At 35.9% G+C, this 17,462-nt stretch overlaps 1 protein-coding gene across 4 annotated transcripts in view; it reads right to left on the minus strand.

Annotated features, from left to right (window-relative positions):
• RNF170 (ring finger protein 170) overlaps positions 1-17,462 on the minus strand; it is a 62,050-nt gene that overhangs the window by 28,353 nt on the left and 16,235 nt on the right. For 3 of the 4 annotated variants that reach the window (XM_074209050.1, XM_074209049.1, XM_074209051.1), the window contains exons 3-4: positions 9,255-9,330; positions 5,604-5,715 (exon numbers count right to left, since the gene is read on the minus strand). In XM_074209050.1, coding sequence (XP_074065151.1) covers positions 5,604-5,715; positions 9,255-9,330 — 188 coding nt within the window. The remainder of the gene's footprint in view (positions 1-5,603; positions 5,716-9,254; positions 9,331-17,462) is intronic. The other variant, XM_074209048.1, reaches the window with a different exon arrangement.

Raw genomic sequence — 17,462 nt, forward strand, 5'->3', positions numbered from 1 at the left:
GGAGGTACAAAAACTCATTAAAGAAAATAATTTCAGGGTGGCTAGGTGGCACAGTGGATGGAGCACCAGCTCTGGAGTCAGGAGTCCCTGAGTTCAAATCCGGCCTCAGACACTTAATAATTACTTAGCTGTGTGGCCTTCAGCAAGCCACTTAACCACATTGCCTTGCAAAAACCTAAAAAAAAAAAAACCAAAAACAACAAGAAAATAATTTCTTAAAAATAAGATTTGGAGGGGGCGGAGCCAAGATGGTGGCGTGAAGGCAGCATTTCCCAAGAATTCAGACCCCCCTAAACCCCCAAAAAACAAAGGATGGCTCTAGCTAAAATTTAGCAGGGCAGAACCCAAAGAAAGACTGAGCGATACATTTTCCCAGTCCATGATAACTTAGAAGTTCCACAGGAAAGGTGTGCTTCACCAGGACTGGAGTTTGGGGGGGAAAAAACCACAGAGCAACCCAACCCAGCCCAGAAATCACTGGCAACAGCTTGAAGGAGCAGTGGGAGAACTCTGCTGCACCTGGGTGAGTGTGGAGTTAGGAGTACCAGCTGCAGAATCTGCAGCGAGAATCGGGAGAAAGCAGCCTGCACCCCCAGAGAGAGTAAGGGAAGTCTACAGAGATTTTTCTGCTCTCCCTGGGGTAAACCCCTGTTGTTTGCCTACACTCACATATTGCAGTTTGGGCTTCCACACTTAATAACCAAGCTGGATCTCTCCTTATAGCCCTGTGCAGAGGGCAGTGCTGTGGTCATGTACATATCAAAGCACAGGCTAGAGAACATAAGACCTTGGAGGAATAAAGGTCCCGGTGGAGTGTCCCCCCTAAAAAACAACCCCAAAGCCTTGAAAGTGCTGTAAATTAGTCTTGGGCTGAGGAAATGAGTAAACAACAGGAAAAAAAAAGAATCTGACCATAGAGAATTACTTTAGTCCCATGGAAGATCAAAACACATACTCATCAAAGCTTCCATATCTAAAACCTCCAAGAGAAACAGAAAATGGGCTCAGACTATGGATGAGCTCAAAAAAGATTTTGAAAAGAAATTAAGAGAAGTGGAGGAAAAATTGGGAGAAGAAATAAGAGTGATGTAGAAAAATCATGAAAACCAAATCAAAAGCTTGGTGAAAGATATACAAAAAAATACTGAAGAAAATAATATGTTAAAAACCAGTTTAGGCCTAATGGAAAAAGCAAAAGAAAGGCAAATGAGGAGAAGAATGCCTTAAAAAGCAGAACTGGCCTGAAAAGGAGATTAAAAAAGCTCCCTGAAGAAAATAACTCCTTCAAATGCAAAATGGAACCAAAGAAAGCTGATGACTTTGCAAGAAATCAGAAAGAAATAAAACTCTTCCAGAAAAGCCAAAAATTAGAAGAAAATGTGAAATATCTCATTGGAAAAACAACCGACCTTGAAAACAGATCCAGAAGAAATAATTTAAAGATTATTGGATGATCTGAAAGCCACGACCAGGAGAAGGGCCTAGATTTCATTTTTCAAGAAATAATACAGCAAAATTGCCCTGAGATCCTAGAAGCTGAGGGTAAAATGGAAATCGAGAGAATTCACCAATCACTCCCTGAAAGGGATCCCAAAAGAAAAACTTCCAGGAATATTATAGCCAAATTCCAAAGCTCCCAAATCAAAAAGAAAATGCTAAAAGCTGCCAGAAACAGACAATTCAGCTACAGAGGCTAGATATCAGGATTATAACAGGATCTGGCAGCATCTACATTAAGGGCTCATAGGGCTTGGAATATGATATTCCAGAAGGCAAAAGATCTTGGTTTACAACCAAGAATCAACTACCTAGCAAAACTGAACATCCTCTTTCAGGGGGAAAAGATGGATTTTCAATGAAACAGGTGCCTTTCAGACTTTCCTATTGAAACAACCAGAGCTGAGCAGAAAGTTTGATCTCCAAGTACAGGACACTGGTGAACCATAGAGGGAGTGGAAAAGAGGGACTAATTATGAGGAACTTGATGATGTTGAACTGTTTGTATTCCTGGACAGGAAGAAGATACTGATAACTCATATGAACTTTTTTCATTTATAAGAGCTGTTAGAAGGAGCATATATAGACAGGACATAGAAAGGAGTGGAATATAATGGTATGATGTAAAGGGATGGAGTCAATGGGGGATGGGGAAAATACTGGGAGGAAGAAAAAGAAGATGAAGAAGAAGTTGAGAGATTTCACATAAGAGTCAAGAAAAAGCTTTTTCAATGGAGAAGAGGTGGGGAAGGCAAAGGGGAATGAGTGAGCCTTCATTCTCATCAGAAATGTCTCAGGGAGGAAATGACATACACACTTAATAGGGTGAGGAAATCTGTCTTGCCCTGGAGAAGGATGGGAGGAAAGAGATGGGATATGGGGGAATGGTGGAAGGAAGAGGGGGAATGGGGGAAGGAAGGGGGGGAATAGGTGATAGAAGAGAGGGAAGATTGAGGGAGAGGGTACTGAGATGCAACACACTTTTGGACAGGGCCAGGATGAATGAAGAGAGAGAGAAAATAGAATAAATGAGAGTGGGGAGAAATGGAATGGAGGTACAGCTAGTAATAACAACTGAAAGAAAAATATTGAAGCAACTTTTCTGGTGGACTTATGATAAAGAAAGCAACTCACCCCAGTGACAGAGCCATTGAAATCTGAACAGAGACTGAAGTACATTTTTATTTTTTATTATTTTTTATTTTTATTTTTTCTTTCTCTATTCTTGATGTTTTCCATCTTCTTGGGGGGGGAGGGGGTTTATGGTTATTCTTATAAACGTTTACTCTTATAACATTCAGTAGAGACTGTCAGACAGCCTTCTGGGGGGGGGCGGAAATTGTAGAATTCAGAGCCTTGCAAAAAATGATGGGTACACATTACTATTGTATATAATTGGAAAACAAAATGTTAAAAAATAATACAGTTTGGATAAGTATAAGTTAATGTCCATAAGAGACACCAAGAAATATTCACACAAAAATCAAAAGAATAATTAAAAATAGAAGAAAATATGAATTGGAAAAACAGTGGAAAAATAATTGACCTTGAAAACAGATCCAGGAGAGAAAATTTAAAAATTGTTGGATTACCTGAAAGCTATGATCAAAAAAGAGCCTAGACATCATCTTTCCTGGAATTATCAAGGTAAACTGCCCCAATTTTCTAGAACCAGAAATTGAAAGATCCTCCAATCACTTCCTGAAAGAGATCTAAAAATGAAAATTCCCAAGAACAGTATAGTCAAATTCCAGAACTCTCAGCTCAAGGAGAAAAATATTGTAGATAGCTAGGGAAAAAAAACACAATTCAAGTATCATGGACCTACAGTCAGACTAAAACCAGATCTACATTATAAGTTTGAAGGGCTTAGAATATGATATTCCAGAGGGCAAAGGAGCTAAGATTGTATCTAAGACTTACTACTGGGAAAAAATGGAGCATGAATGGAGAATGAAAACTTAATGAAATGGATGAAGATGGGACAGGATGAAATGGGGAGGGAGAGTGAGTGAGAGAGTAGAATGAATGGGGAAAAATAAGATGGAGGAGAATACACTGTAATCATAACTGGAAAAAACTTTACAGCAAATTTCTCTGATAAAGACCTCATTTCTAAATATATAGACAGCTAGGTGATGCAGTGGCTAGAGCACCAGCCCTAAAGTCAGGAGGACTTGAGTTCAAATTCAACCTCAGACAGTTAATAATTACATAGCCCTGAAAAAAAAAATATAGTGAGAATTGAGTTAAATTTATGAAAATGAGAGCCATCTCCAATTGATAAATGGTCAAAGGATATGAACAGATGGTTTTCACACACACAAAATCAAAGTATCTATAGTAATATGAAAATATACTCTACTGAGTAAAGAAATGAAAATTAAAAGAAAAAACAAAACTTGAAGGTACCACCTCATGCCTATCAGATTGGCAAATATGACAAAAGAAGAAAATGACAAATGTTGGTATTATTTGTGGAGTTATAAACTGATTCAACAATTCTGGAGAACAATTTGTAATTAAGCTCAAAGATCTATAAAACTATGCATACCCTTTGACCCAACAGTATCACTACTATATCTATTTTCCAAGGAGATCAAAAACAAAAGGAAAAGGACCCCTAAATAAAAAATATTTTGTGCAGTTTTTTGGTGGTGGCTAAGAATTGGAAACTGAGGACATGCCCATCCCCTTATTAAGAAATATTAAGTGTACAACATGGAAACAAAATAAAGACTGGACGGATTATTTTCTGTGGGAGGGTGGGGGGAGGGAAGTAAGAGAAAAATTATAAAACTCAAATAAAATTTTTAATAAAAAAAGAAAGAAAGAAAGAAATATTAGGTTGAACAAGTTATAGTATACTATTGTGATGGAACACTATTGTGCTTTAAGAAATGGCAAGCAGGATGCTCTCAGAAAAACCTGGAAAAATTTACATGAACTGATGCAAAGTGAAATGAGGAGAACCAGGAGATCATTGTACAAAGTAAAAGCAACATTCTACAATGATCAACTCTGAATGACTTAGCTATTTTTTTCCCTTTCTAGATTAATCCTCCCCTTGTAAAAATATAGCACATAGCAGACATGTGTTTTTGCATATGATTTCTTAGGGTATATGCAGCAGGCATACATGGAGTTCCTAATTAAAGTGTAGACAGTTTTGACTTTCCTTTATTAGTTGTAAATTGAAATCCAGAATAACTGTCTCAATAAAATTTTGCCAGGAGTGTGCTTGTGTTTCTACAGCATCTCCCAACACTGACTGCTGTAAGTTGAGAATGTTGCAGAAACCACAATAAATCCAATAAATCAACAAATTTAAGAACATTTTTCTAAAGTGTTGAGCATTCTATCAGCTAGCATTCCAATGAATCACTGCATCTCCAAAGCACGAATTACGTGGGAGACTATCAAGCCCTATTCATATTTCTAGAACTGTGAACAGGGGATCAGTTAACTTTTACTTACAGACCTCTGGTAAGACTTGGAAAACCTCTAACTCCCTGATCAATGACTTCTGCTTTCAGACAGCTTCAGTGGGAAGTTCTTTAGATCAAATAAAAATCTTGGCAACTTCCACTAATTTGGGCTCTCTGGGCCTGAAACTTAAATTCAATTCTTCTTCCACCTAAGAATCCATTAAACTATGATTGTAATAAACATAGTGACTAAATATGAAAAAGAAAAAAATGTTGAGATTACCACCATCTCTCCAGAAAAATGTGTACAAAGAACACATTTTTTGCTATACTTGTTCATTAAGATACTTAAGCCTTCACCCCTCTAATTCTGATAGCTTCCAGGCTTATAGGAAGTCTACCCCTAGAAAGGTTCCAGGAATGCAAAAAAGCATAAATTTGGAGTAAGAGGTGGTAGGCAGCTGGGGCTTAATGAGTTTCATTGCAAATTAGAAAAACAATAATAACTATCAATGATGACTCACTGTATTAAGCATTAGCTCCTACAGTAAAATCAGGTTTATCCCTGCTTGAAGTCCATGCATATACAGAAGGTATTAGAACAGAAATTTAGAAATCAGTGTAATTAGGTGTATGCCTAAATGTCTATTTTTATCAATAGTATTGTTTGTTGCTTACCACAAAAAAGATGTCCACAATTTGTTTCAATAGGAAGAGAAGCCTGATGTAAACATATTGGACAGGACATATCAGTGTAGAACTGCTGCCGAATAACAGCAGGTGCATCCTGCTGAAGAAACGACCACATCATTATAAAGTTCTCCCAAAGATTTTTATTTAATGTTACTTAAGTTTAACAGAAACACTTAAGCATAACCTCTTGGTCACAATAAATTTTGTTTCTGTAGCTTTACAAATACAGATCTGAGAAAACTCCCAAACTAAATCCTCTCCACATTTTAAAAACAAATATTTTCAGAGAATCATGTGGTTTCATAACAGAGAATGTCTAACTCATATTATACAAGAATCCCCATTACAACATCCATCCAACATTTTCTGCATAAAGACCTGAGGGGGAACCTACTCCCTCATGAGGTAGGCTCATTTAATTTTTTTCCAGTTCTAATTGTTAAGACCTTTTTCTTTCAAGTCAAAATTTATCTCTTTTCAACTTCAACCCAATGTTCCTGGCTATTCACTAAGTCTAATTCCTCTTGGACAGGAGAGTTTTCAAACAATTGAACACAGTCACAATGTTACATCTGAATTTCCCTCCAGACTAAAAATATCCCTATAACCTTCAACAGCCCTCTTATGAAGCACAAGGTTCTTCATCATTTCCTCTAGATGGCAACCTCTTCTACCATTCCCTTCTAAAGAAGTTCAAAACAGAAAAATGAATGTATTCAGGATTTTTTTTTTACTCTTTTGAAATAAATCTTTAATTTCTTTGGGTATGTGACTATTTTTAAGACTACTGTAAGGGGCGGCTAGGTGGCATAGTGGATAAAGCACCAGCTCTGGAGTCAGGAGTACCTGGGTTCAAATCCGGACTCAGACACTTAATAATTACCTAGCTGTGTGGCCTTGGGCAAGCCACTTAACCCCATTTGCCTTGAAAAAACCTAAAAAAAAAATACAGAAGGGAAAGGAAGAGAGGAGAGCTATCCTCTGATGAGCCTGTTCACCTGGTTGCTGTATCAGGGGAAACAACAAAGCTTTCTTTAATACATTACAGAGTGAAAGAAGTGGGAGGGGATCTGAACCCAGGTTTTTTTTTTTTGCAAGGCAAATGGGGTTAAGTGGCTTAGTCTGCAAAAACCTAAAGAAAAAAAAACCTAATGTAGCAATAATGGAAAGATGCTATAAATTTCTTTTTAGTTAGATCCTTAAATTTAAAAGTTTTACTACATCCTTTTCACAAGTGCTGAATGTCTAGATATTATGTAGCAAATCAAATTTAAAATTTCTAATGCTAGATTATTTTTAGAATTATAATAGAAAATATCAATGAAAAATTTTTAGCATTAGAAACTTAAATATAATTCTTCCTTCACACACTGCTTTATCACTGTGTGTGTGTGTGTGTGTGTGTGTGTATGAGCAGCTGTAGGAATATAAGTAGCAGAAAGATCCACAATTAACAATTAATTCTGATGATCAAAGCCAATTTTGTACAATATCTAGAATAGAGTCAACAATTAAAATATTTGCTTTTAACAAGTAGGGATGTGAACCAACTCAAAATTTAACTGGAAACCAAACAAAAATTTAAAAATATATATTAGCTAATCAGATTGAATTAGAATTGAAGTTATATATATCTAGTAAATTATTAAAGTAAAATACCAAAATACTCTCTAACCCAACCAATGGGAGACATGGTAGAACAATGAAATGAGTGTGGAATAGAAGTCAGTTGATCTGGATTCTGTTCTTTACCCTACATCTTATTTATTCCCTGAATGCCTGGGAAATTCATTAAAACCCTCTGGGACTTTCTCCTTGTTTGTAAAGGGAGGAGACTGGAACTGGTCTCTGAAGTCAGAACTGTGAACTGATGATACAGTAGCTTAGTATTTAATTTGACTTAAATTCCTATAAAAAGTATTTATTGCAGCACTTTTGGTATTATGATTATCTGGAGTAAGAAACTACAAGAGCTTTAATTTGGAGGGGAAAGGGACAATAAGTAAGAAGGGATAAAGGACAGATCTCATAGGCCTCATCATGACAAATATGCCAGGTTTACTGCCTTCTTTCTTTGATTCTTCCCCAAAACAGAATCAATTGGCCAAAGCAGCCAGCCAAAACCAGAGGTCATGGAAAAAGAAAGGGATGTAGCTATGTGACAATCCCAGGAGGTTCTACTTGACCAGAAGCTTTCTGAATGGCTAAGTCTCTTACAATCTACTTCAGAAACCTGAGGCCAGAGTGATCTTTTCTGGACTAACTTCAGGGATTTCCAGAATAAATCAGATTCCCAGGGATCCTCTGGACAAGATGATGATGATGATATCTGTCCTTTGTTCTCAAAGAAAACTATGACATCAGGAGGGTGATGCCATGACAAGCCCATGAACTGGATTTGAGTGAGGTGGTGCTGTGCTAAGTCACCAGCCTCACTTTCTCCTCCAGAGTCATCTGAATCCAGTGAATCAGAATGACTGGAGATGGCCCTGGATGAGTGGCAATTAGGGTTAAGTGAGTATCAAATGTCTGAGGTTGGATTCAAACTCCTGGCCTCCTGACTCCAAGGTCAGTGCTCTCCTATCCCCTGTACCATCCAGACAAGGTATAATAGCTGTAACTGGGTCAGGCTTCTGGATGCTATTTATGACAAGACTAGACCCTTTCCTGTCCTCAAATTTTAAAAAATGTTTCCAGTAGTAAAACACATTACATTCTTTTTCCAATTCTCTACAACTAGCACTAAAATTCTACTAACTTTATGCCCTCTGGCTAGAGTAAAGGAAAGGACACAACAACAAAAAGCTACTTTCTCCATGGAATTATTTTCTCCAAACTTTGCCTGTGTAAAGAAGGAAAATATCCTGGATCTGTATCCTAGTAAAACAAGTAAAAATTCACCCATCGTATGTTTTCCTTATCATTACAATGCTAAAAATGAAGGGTTGAATGGTTAAAAATAAATTCTACTACACTTAAAGACCCATTAGAAAGTAATTATTTTACTTCACTTAAATACTATTTTTATCTTTAATGATATTTTACTTTTCATGATATTTAGTTAAGTCAAAGTTTTTTTTTTGAAGTCAATGGGGGGCGGCTAGGTGGCGTAGTGGATAGAGCACCGGCCTTGGAGTCAGGAGTACCTGAGTTCAAATCCGGTCTCAGACACTTAATAATTACCTAGCTCTGTGGCCTTGGGCAAGCCACTTAACCCCATCTGCCTTGCAAAAACCTAAAAAAAAAAAAAGTCAATGAAATATGAAAGAATTAAAAAGGAACCATATGCCATCTCTTTTTAGTTTTTTGCAAGGCAAATGGGGTTAAGTGGTTTGCCCAAGGCCACACAGCTAGGTAATTATTAAGTGTCTGAGACCGGATTTGAACTCCAGGGCCGGTGCTCTATCCACTGCGCCACCTAGCCGCCCCCATATGCCATCTCTTGAAATCTATATCCTACAGAATAGTAACAAGCTAAAGTTTTAAAGGAAATCAGATGGGATCTAACTTTTAAGAAGTAAATTGTTAGTTTAGTCATAGACTCCTTTGAGTTTGCAGCAGCAGTGATAACAGATCAGCTCTCTAGCCTAGCCATTTCTATACATCAGATCACCTGTACAGTTGGACATTCATTACCTGATCTGTCTGAAGTTGTTCCCGAAGCACCCGGATTAGCTCTTGATTATCAGGGTGAATGTTTTGCTCTGCATGTCTGTTGATAAGAATATAAAGTTCTATTAGTATAAATTATGACCAAAATTAATTTTTGCATACTTAAATTTATTTAAGAACTGTGATGAAACTACAAAAATATACAGAATGGTATTTGATTTCAATACAACTCTAGGTTTAAGCAGTAAAGCATAGTACAGGGGTGGCTAGGTGGCGCAGTGGATAGAGCACCGGCCCTGGAGTCAGGAGGACCTGAGTTCAAATCCGGCCTCAGACACATAATAATTACCTAGCTGTGTGACCTTGGGCAAGCCACTTAATCCCATTGCCTGGCAAAAAGAAAAAGAAAAAGAATAGTACAGCCTATTATTGTGATGAAGCCTTGTGCTATCAGTCATTTCAATGACATATTTCTGGTGCAATTGGCTGATGATAAAACTTAGAAGATAATGGGGGTCTTGGCACAAGCTAATAGAAGCATGAAATTTTGATATAGAAATAATCCTGAATAATATAAAGTATAAAAGAATTATCTCATTGTGAAATTTTCTCAGTATAAAATTTGATTTATAAAAATGTACATGTTATTATGCATTTAAATACTTTTCATATCCAATTTAACTGTTCTTCAGGTTCTCACTTAAAGATCAAAAAAAGATTAAAATTATATATTCCATAAGAAGGAAAATAATCATGGATTATTATTATAATTACATGAACAAAATGAAATAATTTACTGGTTTGAAGTCAGGGAAAAGGAAATGAGAAGGCTTCATTTAGAGTTGAGGTTAATTTCATAAGACCAAGGTAAAATTCCTAAAATTAAAAGTTTTTGATAAAAATCCACGAGATTTCACTGTTGCTTCCCCATAGATAAGTCCATATATAATAGTGGTCAAAACATAAAATCAGAATTCTGATTAGAACAGGGATACTGGAGAATTCTTCAGTTTTAAAAAAGGGAACTGTGACACATGTTGGCAATCATTTTTTTTTTTTTTTTGCAAGGCAAATGGGGTTGAGTGGCTTGCCTAAGACCACACATCTAGGTAATTATTAAGTGTCTGAGACTGGATTTGAACCCAGGTATTCCTGACTCCAGGGCCAGTGCTTTATCCACTGTGCCACCTAGTCACCCTGGCAATCATTTTTTAAAAAGGCAAGCATAAAATCAATTCACTTTATTATAAACTCAAGATAAATAAGTGAAGACACTTCCTCTTTTAACCCTGTTGTTTTTATTTAAATCTTTTAAAACGCTGTCTACCATTTTCCCTGCAATCTGATTTCTTACCATATAATTCTACTTTCTACTGAAAGTTCTTTCTCTAAAGTTACAATGATCTCTTAATTGCCAAATCTAATGGCCTTTTCTTTATCTTCCTCCTTCTAGACACTTATAGTCTTTGACACCGTCAGTCATACTCTTTCTAGGTTTTTATGCAGTTCTCTCCTAGTTCTCTTACCTAACTGCTTCTTCTCAGACTCTTTTGCTGGTTCTTCATCCAGTTAACTGTGTATATCTTTCCTGGGACTTCCTCTCTTGCTCCTCCTAATTCTCTTGGCAATCTCAAAAGTTATCATGGATTTAACTTTCATTCCCAGGCAGATGATGATTTGTCCAGCCTTAAATTCTCTCAACTCTATCAACTGCCTATTGTACACCTGATGTCATGCAGATGCCTTTAACTCAATATGGTCAAAAATTACCTCATTACCTTCCCCTACCCTCTTTCCACTCCAGTAGCACTTCCTAATTTCACTGTTGTTGAGGAGGGTACCATTATCCTCTCATTTACCCAGACTGGTCTCCTACTTAACTGTCATTCTCAACATCTCACCCTCCCACCCATTACATACAATGCCAGTTTATTGATTCTCCCTTTGTAAAATCTCTTGTATTCACCCCACTTCCCTCCTCTGACATTACCACCACCCTGATACAGCATTCGTAACCCCAAGCCTGGAGTATTCCAATAGTTGGCTGGCTGGTTTCCCTGCCTCAAGTCTCAACCCCACCCCTACTCCCATCCCACATCCAACTCAGCCTTCAAAGCTCTTCCTAAAACCCAAATCTGACCATGCCCTCCCAACTTCAGTAGCTTTCTATTACCAGCAGGGTCCAGAAATTGTGTGGTTTTTTAAAATCTTCAAATCCAGATCTTTCCTGACTTTCCAGTCTTCTTTTGCCTTACCCCTTTCTCCTCTATACAATTTAGTCTCTTTGTTGTTCTTTATAATGGACACTCCAACTCTAGACTCTGGTAACTCCCTGTCCTTCAAGTCTTAGCTTAAGTCCCAAATACTGCAACAAGCCTAACAAGCAGTTTCAGATTTCTTAATTTCAGTGTCTTCACTCTATAGATTATCTCTTGTTTGTACAAAACTGTATGTTGTCTCCCCATTAAATTCTGATCTCCTAGAGATTAGGGCTGTTTTGTGTGTGTGTGTGTACCCAGGGCTTAGCAATGTTTCACTTATAGGAGATACTTAATAAATGACTAAAATAGATTATTAAGTCTAGGAATAAGAATAGTGTTGGACTAAACTATGAAGGTTATAGATTACAAATTAGTGATAAAGATATAAAAATGTACCTACATATTTGTTTTCTTTAAATCTTTATTCTATATATTTTTTAACAGTGTTAGGTAAAATTGCTTAAGGTATATCTGTTTTAATAAATAAATCTTTTTTATGTACATAGTTATTCTTAATTCATATATCAGTAGTAAGTCTATTACATGAACCGAATGGCATAACTATCTAATATGAAGCTAGTTTATCAAAATTGCAAGTAAAATGCCTAGTGGAAAAATAAGAACTTTTGTGTCCTAGATGTACAAACTTGAACACAAAAGTAAAAACACAAAGCTTGATGGGACACAGATTACAAACATACAAAACTTTACCCCTTTTATATATATTTTGCTTTATTTTTCAGTTCATCATTCCAGACAACTGAGATATTTTTGATTCTTGATTCTTCAATCTAAAATGTTAGATATCCATCACAGGTTTTAATATCTTCAACTTTGAAAATAATAACTATTCTATTTTCAAATACCAGATAAAAATGTTGATGACACAACAGTAAGCAGAGCTTCTAGCTCATGATGACAAACTTGCTACTTGGTTAATATTAAACTCTCCATCAATACTCTTATGAGCTATCAGAGATAGATAGATAGATAGATAGATAGATAGATAGATATATCACATATAGTTTAAGCAGCTATGAATTCACTCAATGTTACCATCCAGCTCAAATTTCTCTTTCTTATCCACAATATGATGAGATACTCATCTGCAGCATTTCCCTCATCTACTATTCTAGATGCCATATAAAAAAAGAAAACAAAGGTAGTTTGTTTCCTTGTTCTCTTTTTTGTTAATAAAAAACTATTTTTTTCATTTAGTAAACAATTTTAAATGGTTCCAGTTTATAGGTACTGGAGGAAATACAGAGTTATAGTTTGGATAAGATTCTATTCTCCAAGATTACTTATTTTTTCTTATTATTTAATTATAAAGTTTAAATTTATATTTTTATTTAATTTTAATTTTTTCCCACTCCATGTAAAGATAGTTTTCAACATTCATTTTTTTTGTAAGATTTTAAGTTCCACATTTTTTTTTCCCTAGTCCCCTTCTCTCCCCCTCCTCCCTTCCTTCACCAATCCCTGTGGCAGTGAGGAATATAGGATATAGAGTACAGGGTATACATGATATATTGTTGAGTGGAATATTCCCTCTTAAGAGTTAATATTATTAGCAAAGTCCTCTCAGGGTTAAAAATCATTAAAACAAAGACAGACTATTACCATTAGACTATTCTTAGAAGAGGGAGAGAGGCCTTGCATTCCCAGACACCTTCCCGATTCTGCTAGGGAGTGAAACAGTAGACTATTTCCAGAAAGACCTTGCATTGATTTTGTTAGGAAGGGAAATAGTGGAATATTTCCAGAAAAGAGACCTTGCAGTCTTAGTTAGCCACCTATGTGATAACAGACTGAGAAGAATAGCTTGCCTTCTCTTGTTTGATAAGTGCTAAACTAAGAAGACCTTGCATACTCAGACATTATTTCATTTAACAGAAGTCATTAGAAATCTTCTGATACCCTTGCCATCTGGATGGTGAGGTTAATATTTTATGAAAACCTTTTATTTTTCTCTTTGTTGCTGGGTAGATTTTTCCTGTAAAGATTGTAACTCTGAAAACCTTAACCAAAGGGAGGGGGCAATCGTGCTAGGTCATACAGTCTTGCTTGACTGTCACCTTGGGGCAGCAACTTGATCTTCACTACCTTTGTGAGACTTGGGGGTGCCCTTTTCTCAAGAAAAACCAAAATAAACTTTCCTTTTTGCTCAAGAATTCTCTATATTTTTAGTATTTGCAAGGCAAATGGGGTTAAGTGACTTGCCCAAGGCCACACAGCTAGGTAATTATTAAGTGTCTGAGGCTGGATTTGACTCAGGTATTCCTGACTCCAGGGCCAGTGCTCTATCTACTGCACCGCCTAACCACCCTGAAGTCTCTATATTTTTTAAGTAGATTTTTATCCCACACAGGGTATACAAATTTCCATTATTAGTTGTGCTGTGGAAGAAAAATCAGAACAAAAGGGAAAACACCATGAGAGAGAAAAAACACATAACAAAATTTTTAAAAGTGAAAATAGTATGCATTGGTCAGTATTTAGAGTCCATAGTTCTTTCTCTGGATGTAGATGGCATTTTCCATCATTAGTCTTTTAGAACTGTCATTTATCACTGTTGTGTTGCTGAGAAGAGCTAAGTCTATCATAGTCAATCATCATATAATATTACTGCAAAGATGTACAATGTTTTTCTGATCCTGCTGACTTCACTCAGGATCAGTTCATGTAAGTCTTTCCAGGTTTTTCTGAAATCAACTAGTGATTTCCTCTAGAATAACAGTATTCCATCATATTCATTTACCACAATTGGTTCAAACATTCCCCAACTGATGGGTATCCCCTCAATTTCCAAAGAGCTGCTTAAATTTACATTTACTGTGTTTTTGTTTTTGTTTTTGCAAGTCAATGAAGTTAAGTAACTTGCCTGAGGTCACCCAGCTAGATGTCCGAAGCTGCATTTGAACCCAAGTCCTCTTGATTCCAGGACCAGTGCTCCACCTAGCTGCCCCCTAAATTTACATTTATTCCTAACAAAAAACTACCAAATAATGTAAGAAATAAAATCATACATAAGACCAACCTAAGTATAAAGTTCTGTGTATGTATGTGTATGTATATGTAGCATCAAATAGGTACTTTTTAATATCATACTGGGGGGAAAAGATACTTCTGTTCCTGAGATTTTTAAGAGCTATTAGCAAAAAATGTATATTGTACAGCTCTTTTTTTTGTGGTAGTAAAGAACTAGAAACTGAGAGGATGCACAGTAATTGGGTAATAACTTAAAAATGGTATATGAATTAACTTTGAAAGACATTAAGTAACGCTGATCAATACAATGATCCAATCACAATTCCAAAGGAATTATGAAATGTTATTCCCAACTTCTAGATAAAGAGCTGATACTCAATGCAGATTGTAAGCATATTTTCTTTTTCTTTCTTTCTTGTTTTTTTAGTGGAATAATGACATGGCTAATTCAAGAATTTGGTTTGTACATCCTATACTCATTTGCAAAAGGTTTTTTTTTTCTTGTTTCCTCAATGGATGGGGGTGGGGTAGAAATGGGGGATGAGAGGGAAAATGAGAGGAAGAGTTTTTTTAAAGTGCGCTGTGTTTACAAAGTGCCTCTATTAATATAAATGTTTTTAAATAGTTTTCATTGATGATTACACTTTTTCCTCCTAATAATAAACCACCCTTTATATTCATAATAAAGATTCTAGTGGACATAATGAATAATATTTTGAATATAATTTAATGGCATTTTGTTATAAATATTAAATCACAGGTGTTGGTCAAAAATTATTAATAATGTTGGTCTGGATTTTCTTATTCTGCATTATGTCAGGTCTAGAAATAGAAATTATTGCTATATAGCCCTGTGGCAAAGAATTGGAAATCGAGTGAACGTCCATCAATTGGGGAATAGCTTAAACTGTGGTATATGTATGTGATGAAACACTATTGTTCTATTAGAAACCAGGAGGGATGGGAATTCAGGGAAACCTGGAAGGATTTGCATGAACTGATGCTGAGAGAGATGAGCAGAATCAGAAGAACACTGTATACTTTAACAGCAACATGGGGGTGATGTTCAGCCTTAATGGACTTGCTCATTCATCAGTGCAACAATCAGGCACAATTTTGGGGTAACTGCAACTGTATCCAGAGAAAGAATTGTGGACTTTTAACAAAGACTAAAGACTATTACCTTTAATTAAAAAAAAAAGTTATCTTATTATGTCATTTTGCTATCTATTTATTTTTCTTCCTTAAGGATATGATTTCTCTCTCATCACATTCAACTTAGATCAGTGTATACCACAGAAACAATGTAACAGACTGCCTTCTGTGGGGGGTGGGGGAGAGAAGCAAGATTAGGGGAAAAATTGTAAAATTCAAAATAAATAAATTTTTAAGAAAGAAATTATTGCTATATAGTAAAAGTCAGATAGAATTCCATCTTTTGTTGAATATAGTTTATGTAATATATCAATTATTCCTTTGATAGTGTGGGGGAATTAAATTGTGAATTAATTTAGTTCAAATGCCATTTGATATAGAAGCTCATTAATGGTCTGTGACATCTTCTGATACTGGTTTGTTTTCTATTGTGTTGATTTGATTATACTCAATTTTTATTTTTCCCTTAATTACCTCTGATAAAACACTAAGCAATTTTCATGACTATACACATGAGAATTTCTGAAATTCTACCCTTTTCAACAACCAATCCCTCACTAGTGTTCTTTTATGCTCAGGACCTTTTTGGTTATATTTCTTTTGATTGTTTTTATCATTCTGCTCTCTCCTTTTTTTCAACACTTGGCAATGAACCAATAAAATAGCTATCAATAAGTTAGCTCTTGAAAGTGGTGGCAGGAGCTGGGAAAAGGAAGAACAAAACCCAGAGGGGAAAGGATCCAAGGTGTTAACTATCTAAGAAACTTAAGAAGGAGGAAGGAATAAGCATTTATATAGCAATTCCTATTTGCCAGACACTGTGTGAAGCACTTTACAAACACTATTTCACTTGACTTTCCAATAAGGCAGGTGCTCTTTTTATCTTCACTTGACAGCTGAGGAAATGGGAGTAAAATATATGTTAAATGACTTGTCCAAGGTCACCTAGCTAGTAGGCATCTGAGGATGGATTTCAACTCAGTTCTTCCTGACTCCTGGCTTAGCACTCCAGTCACCAGCTGCAATAGTTAGGTCACAGGGGCATCACACCTGTTTATGAAAGGCTTTTTATTTGTAAAAGTTTTGTGGACTAGTTAAAAGTCTGCCATGGATTAGTTCTGGAAATCAAGAATCCAAGAAATGTCTGAATGTTTCCTTGACGCTTCTTAACATTGTCCTAAGGTTATTGCCATGTCTATATATCTGTATTAGTACTTCCTTATAAAAAAAAATTAAAACAGTAGTATTCCTTAACCTCCTAAGAGAATAATCATAAAAGCAGATAAAGAATTTATCAGATAAGTCTACTTTTAGCATAATGTGACTTCCAGAAGATAGCTGGAGAGTTAAATTTCCCCCATCTCTAATATATTTTATACCTTGATAAACAATTTTGTACTATCTTTAGGAAACCATCAAAAAAAAAAATCCATCATCTAAGCAGTTTCCTATGTATTCTTACAACAATGTTGTTACTATTTTTCTCCTTTTGTATTCTCTTCAGAATTCTCCACCCTAAAGCCTATGGATCATTCACATATTCTTGAAATATGTTGGTATCTCTAAAATTTCTAATAGCTCTGTTTGTTTCTATCACCTGAGGCTTCCAAAGAGATATTTTAATGATTTGAATGTGTGGCTGTGTCTCTTCCCCAATTAACTGGCTAAAAGAAAGGCAAATGGGGGGGGGAGGGGAGAGAGAGAGAGAGAGAGAGAGAGAGAGAGAGAGAGAGAGAGAGAGAGAGAGAGTGAGTCTTTCTTTTCACATGGAATCTTATATCCTATGGCAGGGTAGCCTTTTTTCACTGTACAAAAAATCTGAAGA

This window comes from Macrotis lagotis, chromosome 1 (genome assembly GCF_037893015.1).
Source record: "Macrotis lagotis isolate mMagLag1 chromosome 1, bilby.v1.9.chrom.fasta, whole genome shotgun sequence".
In the NCBI taxonomy this organism is placed as follows: domain Eukaryota; kingdom Metazoa; phylum Chordata; class Mammalia; order Peramelemorphia; family Peramelidae; genus Macrotis; species Macrotis lagotis.